The 4,000-nt window shown below is 37.2% G+C and overlaps 1 protein-coding gene across 1 annotated transcript; it reads right to left on the bottom strand.

Annotated features, from left to right (window-relative positions):
* Nucleotides 1-229: 229 nt before the first annotated feature.
* LOC102398927 (olfactory receptor 51F1-like) lies at nucleotides 230-1,189 on the bottom strand. Its single transcript, XM_006062005.3, has one exon. The coding sequence runs from the start codon at nucleotides 1,187-1,189 to the stop codon at nucleotides 230-232; it is 960 nt and encodes a 319-aa protein (XP_006062067.3).
* Nucleotides 1,190-4,000: the final 2,811 nt, after the last annotated feature.

Raw genomic sequence — 4,000 nt, forward strand, 5'->3', positions numbered from 1 at the left:
ATTATTTCATTATTATTATTTTTCTGCTTCTATTATTGGACTGTAAATTCCTTAAGATATATTATATATGTATTTTATGACTGAAAACTCAAAAATGCTTACTAAATATTTGCTGAAAAAATGGAAAGATGAGAAAAAAATTGTCCCAAAGACAGTAACCTACCAGAACTGCTTTTTCTACAGTGAAGGCCACTTCTATCATGATTTTCTCAAACTTAATTATCTCTGTCTATTTCATAAGAAGAAGACTGAGTATAGCCTTGCGAATCTGCTTTGTTTTTACACTGTAGATGATGGGGTTGAGCACAGGAGGAAAAAGCAGGTACATATTGGCCATCACTGAATGGATCACTTTGGGGGCTGATCGCCCATAGCGATGCACCAATGACAAGCTAATCATGGGGATGTAGAAAATAGAAACTGCTCCAAGGTGGGAGACACAGGTGCTAAAAACTTTGTGTCGTTCTTGAGGGGAGGAAATACTGAGAACTGAGTGAATGATCAAGATATAAGACAGGACAATGCATGGTGTATCTACTCCTGTGGTCAGGATGAGATCAATTAATCCACAGATGCTATTGGCCCGAGTATCTGAACATGCTAATTTAATCACATCTGGATGATAGCAGTAGGAGTGGGAAAGCACATTCCTGCCACAAAAATTGAGGGGCTTAAGAAGCAAAAGTAGTGGTCCAATTAATACTACAGTGTGTATAACCATCAAGAGACCCATCTGAATGATTCTATAATTAGTGAGAATGCTAGTGTACCTCAGAGGATCACAGATGGCCACACAGCGGTCAAAGGCCATAGCCACCAGCACCCCAGATTCTGTGGCGGCAAACCCATGAAGAAAAAACATCTGGATAATGCACATATCCAGACTGATTTCATTTGCATCAAACCAGAGGATACCTAATGTGGTTGACATTGTAGAAACAGTCAAACCCAAGTCAGCAGCTGACAGCATGGAGAGGAAATAGTGCATGGGCTCGTGGAGACTCTGCTGGGTGATGATGGCAAACAGGATCATGCTGTTCCCAGAAAGGGCAGTGGCATAAAGACAGCAGAAGGGAATGGAGATCCAAGCATGGGCAAACTCTAGGCCAGGAATTCCAGTCAACAAGAAAGTTGGAAATTTAGATGTTGAGTTACCTAAGGTTTCCATGTTTTCCTGGACTGGTAGCATTTATCTTCACAATGCACACATCCTATAGAAATAATACATTTTATTGTTACATGAAGATATCTAGATAAATTTTCTCTTGGTTAGGAGAGTTATCTAAGGTCATGGGTAAGTGATTATATTATATATATAAAACAGTTTTATTTATAGCTTTCACTATATATATATATAACATATTTATTCTTAAATTTAAGAAAATATATCCAAAGAATTCCATACATTTTGATAATAATTATTTTCAATAGTGATAGAATTTTTAGCTCCATCATATTATAAGATTAAATGGATAGAGAGTTAAGAAAAATCAATACATTGAATACATTCAATTTTGAATATCTTATGTAAGAAATGACAAAGAGAAATTCAGCTAAAGATGTTGAGTCTGCTGTGCCCATGTAGGCATGCCTTTCCAGGCAAACCTTTCCAGATTTTTGCTAGTAATACATGTTTGGAAGTACAGGAGAGCTTGTTAATCCAGTGCCATGTTAATCCGGTAGTGTGGATGAATACCTTCAGGGAGGAGATTTCTATAAGACAAAACCAATAAAGATGGAATTTGATAGAAGTTATTGGAAAGGACTATATAGACTAAAGCAAGATGAGACTGGATAGCCTTCCTGGAACCACTAAAACCAAAAGAGTCTAGTGTCATGTCTGGGTGTTACATGAACAATAGTACTGAACTGCTTGAGTGGATGCTTTTAAGGATCAAAAATGTCAAATGCTGCTGAGAACACATGAATGACTCTAAGAAACAAACAAACAAACAAAAAACAAACAAACAAAACTATCTGAAATCCAGCAATGAAAGCTGAGAATCTGCCACAGTGGCTTGGGGAATAAATGGAAAAGTCCTGGAGGCATGGTATATATTACTTTTGGAAACTTGTCAGTAAAAGCAAGGAGAAAAATAAGCCATGGTTTGGCAAAACTAATACAATATTGTAAAGTTTAAAAATAAAATAAAATTAAAAAAAAAAAAAGAAGAAAAATCAGCCATGACTAAGGGTGACCATAAGGTGGATGGAGGATATTTGTAATATAGGAAAAAGAACTGAGCATATTTATAAACTAAGGTTAAAAATGTTATATAGTGAGAGATTAAAACTATTGAATGACAGGAGTTAACTGGCATAGAAAATTCCCTAAGGAAACAGTGTGTGTCTGACTATTTGGGATTCTGTGGACTGTAGCCCGCTGGACTCCTCTGTCCATAGAATTTTCCAGGCAAGAATGCTGGAGTGGGTTGCTACTTCCTACTCCAGGGAATCTTCCTGACTCAGGGATTGAACCCACAATGCCTGCATCTCCTGAGTCGGCAGGTAGATTCTTTACAACTGCAGAGACTGAATATAAAGCATGACAGTATTGGGTTGGCCAAAAAGTTCCTTTGGGTCTTCTGTAAACTGTTATGGAAAACACAGAATTAATTTTTCTGCCAACCAAATAATTAGCCCTCACAAAGATGAGGATCAGGACATCCACTGACACTAGAGGGTAAGTGCAAGTGGATAAGTTGGTGTAAGGCTCCGTGGGACAGTTATCACCCAGTGCTACTAGTTTTTGTTTTGTTCCACAATTTTTAAAATTGTGGTCAAATTCAACTGACATTTCACTGCAGATGGTAATTACAGCCATGAAATTAAAAAACACTTGCTCCTTAGAAGAAAAGTTATGACCAACCTAGACAGCATATTAAAAAGCAAAGACATTACTTTGTCAATGAAGGTCCATCTAGTCAAAACTATGGTTTTCTCAGTAGTCATATATGGATGTGAGAGTTTAACTATAAAGAAAGCTGAGCGCTGAAGAAATGATGCTTTTGAACTGTGGTGTTGGTGAAGACTCTTGAGAGTCCCTTGGACTGCAAGGAGATCCAACCAGTCCATCCTAAAGGAGATCAGTCCTGGGTGTTCATTGGAAGGACTGATGTTGAAGCTGAAACTCCAATACTTTGGCCATCTGATGCAGAGAGCTGACTCATTTGAAAAGACCCTGATGTTGGGAAATGTTGAGGGCAGGAGGAGAAGGGGACGACAGAGGATGAGATGGCTGGATGGCATCACCAACTCAATGGACATGAGTTTGGATAAACTCTTGGAGTTGGTGATGGACAGGGAGGGCTGGCGTGCTGCGGTTCATGGGGTTGCAAAGAGTCAGACACGACTGATGGGTTGAACTGAACTGAACAACTAACATAAAATTTACCATCCTAATCATTTTAAAGTGTGCATTTCAGTGGATTTAAAGGCATTCATAATGTAGTGCAACCATCACTATCATCCATCTCCATATCTGTTTCATCTTGTAAAACTGAAACTCTGTATCCACTAAACAATAACTCCTCAGTCTCCCCTTTTCCCAGTCCCTGGCAACCACCATTTTATTTTCTGTCTCTGTGATTTTTGACTGCTTTAAGTGTCTCATATAAGGGAATCATATTTTCATAAGGTAAATCATAAGGGAAAAGTATATTTTCTTTTGTGACTGGCTTATCTCACTAGAAATAATGTCCTCAAGAGTCATCCATGTTTCAGCATATGTTAGAATTTTGTTTCTTATTAACCAGTGATATTTTTTTTTTCTTACCTGACTTATTAGGAGAAAATTACTGCTCTTCAGAGAGTATTAGGTAATGAATATTGGTTTGAGTATACAATAGACTTTTTCAATAGACACTCAAGAAATAGAAAGGGCAACTTAAAAATGTTATGAATTTTTGTTCAATTGCAATTTAAAAAATAAGTTTAAAGTAATAAATTTCCAGTGTCAAAATAAATTCTAGGAAAACTTAAAATCAAAGAATAGCAATAT

Source organism: Bubalus bubalis, chromosome 16 (genome assembly GCF_019923935.1).
Source record: "Bubalus bubalis isolate 160015118507 breed Murrah chromosome 16, NDDB_SH_1, whole genome shotgun sequence".
NCBI classification, from domain to species: Eukaryota; Metazoa; Chordata; class Mammalia; order Artiodactyla; family Bovidae; genus Bubalus; species Bubalus bubalis.

Coding starts and splice junctions, on each gene's coding strand:
- LOC102398927 (XM_006062005.3), bottom strand. CDS start 1,189: ATGCTACCAGTCCAGGAAAACATGGAAACCTTAGGTAACTCAACATCT.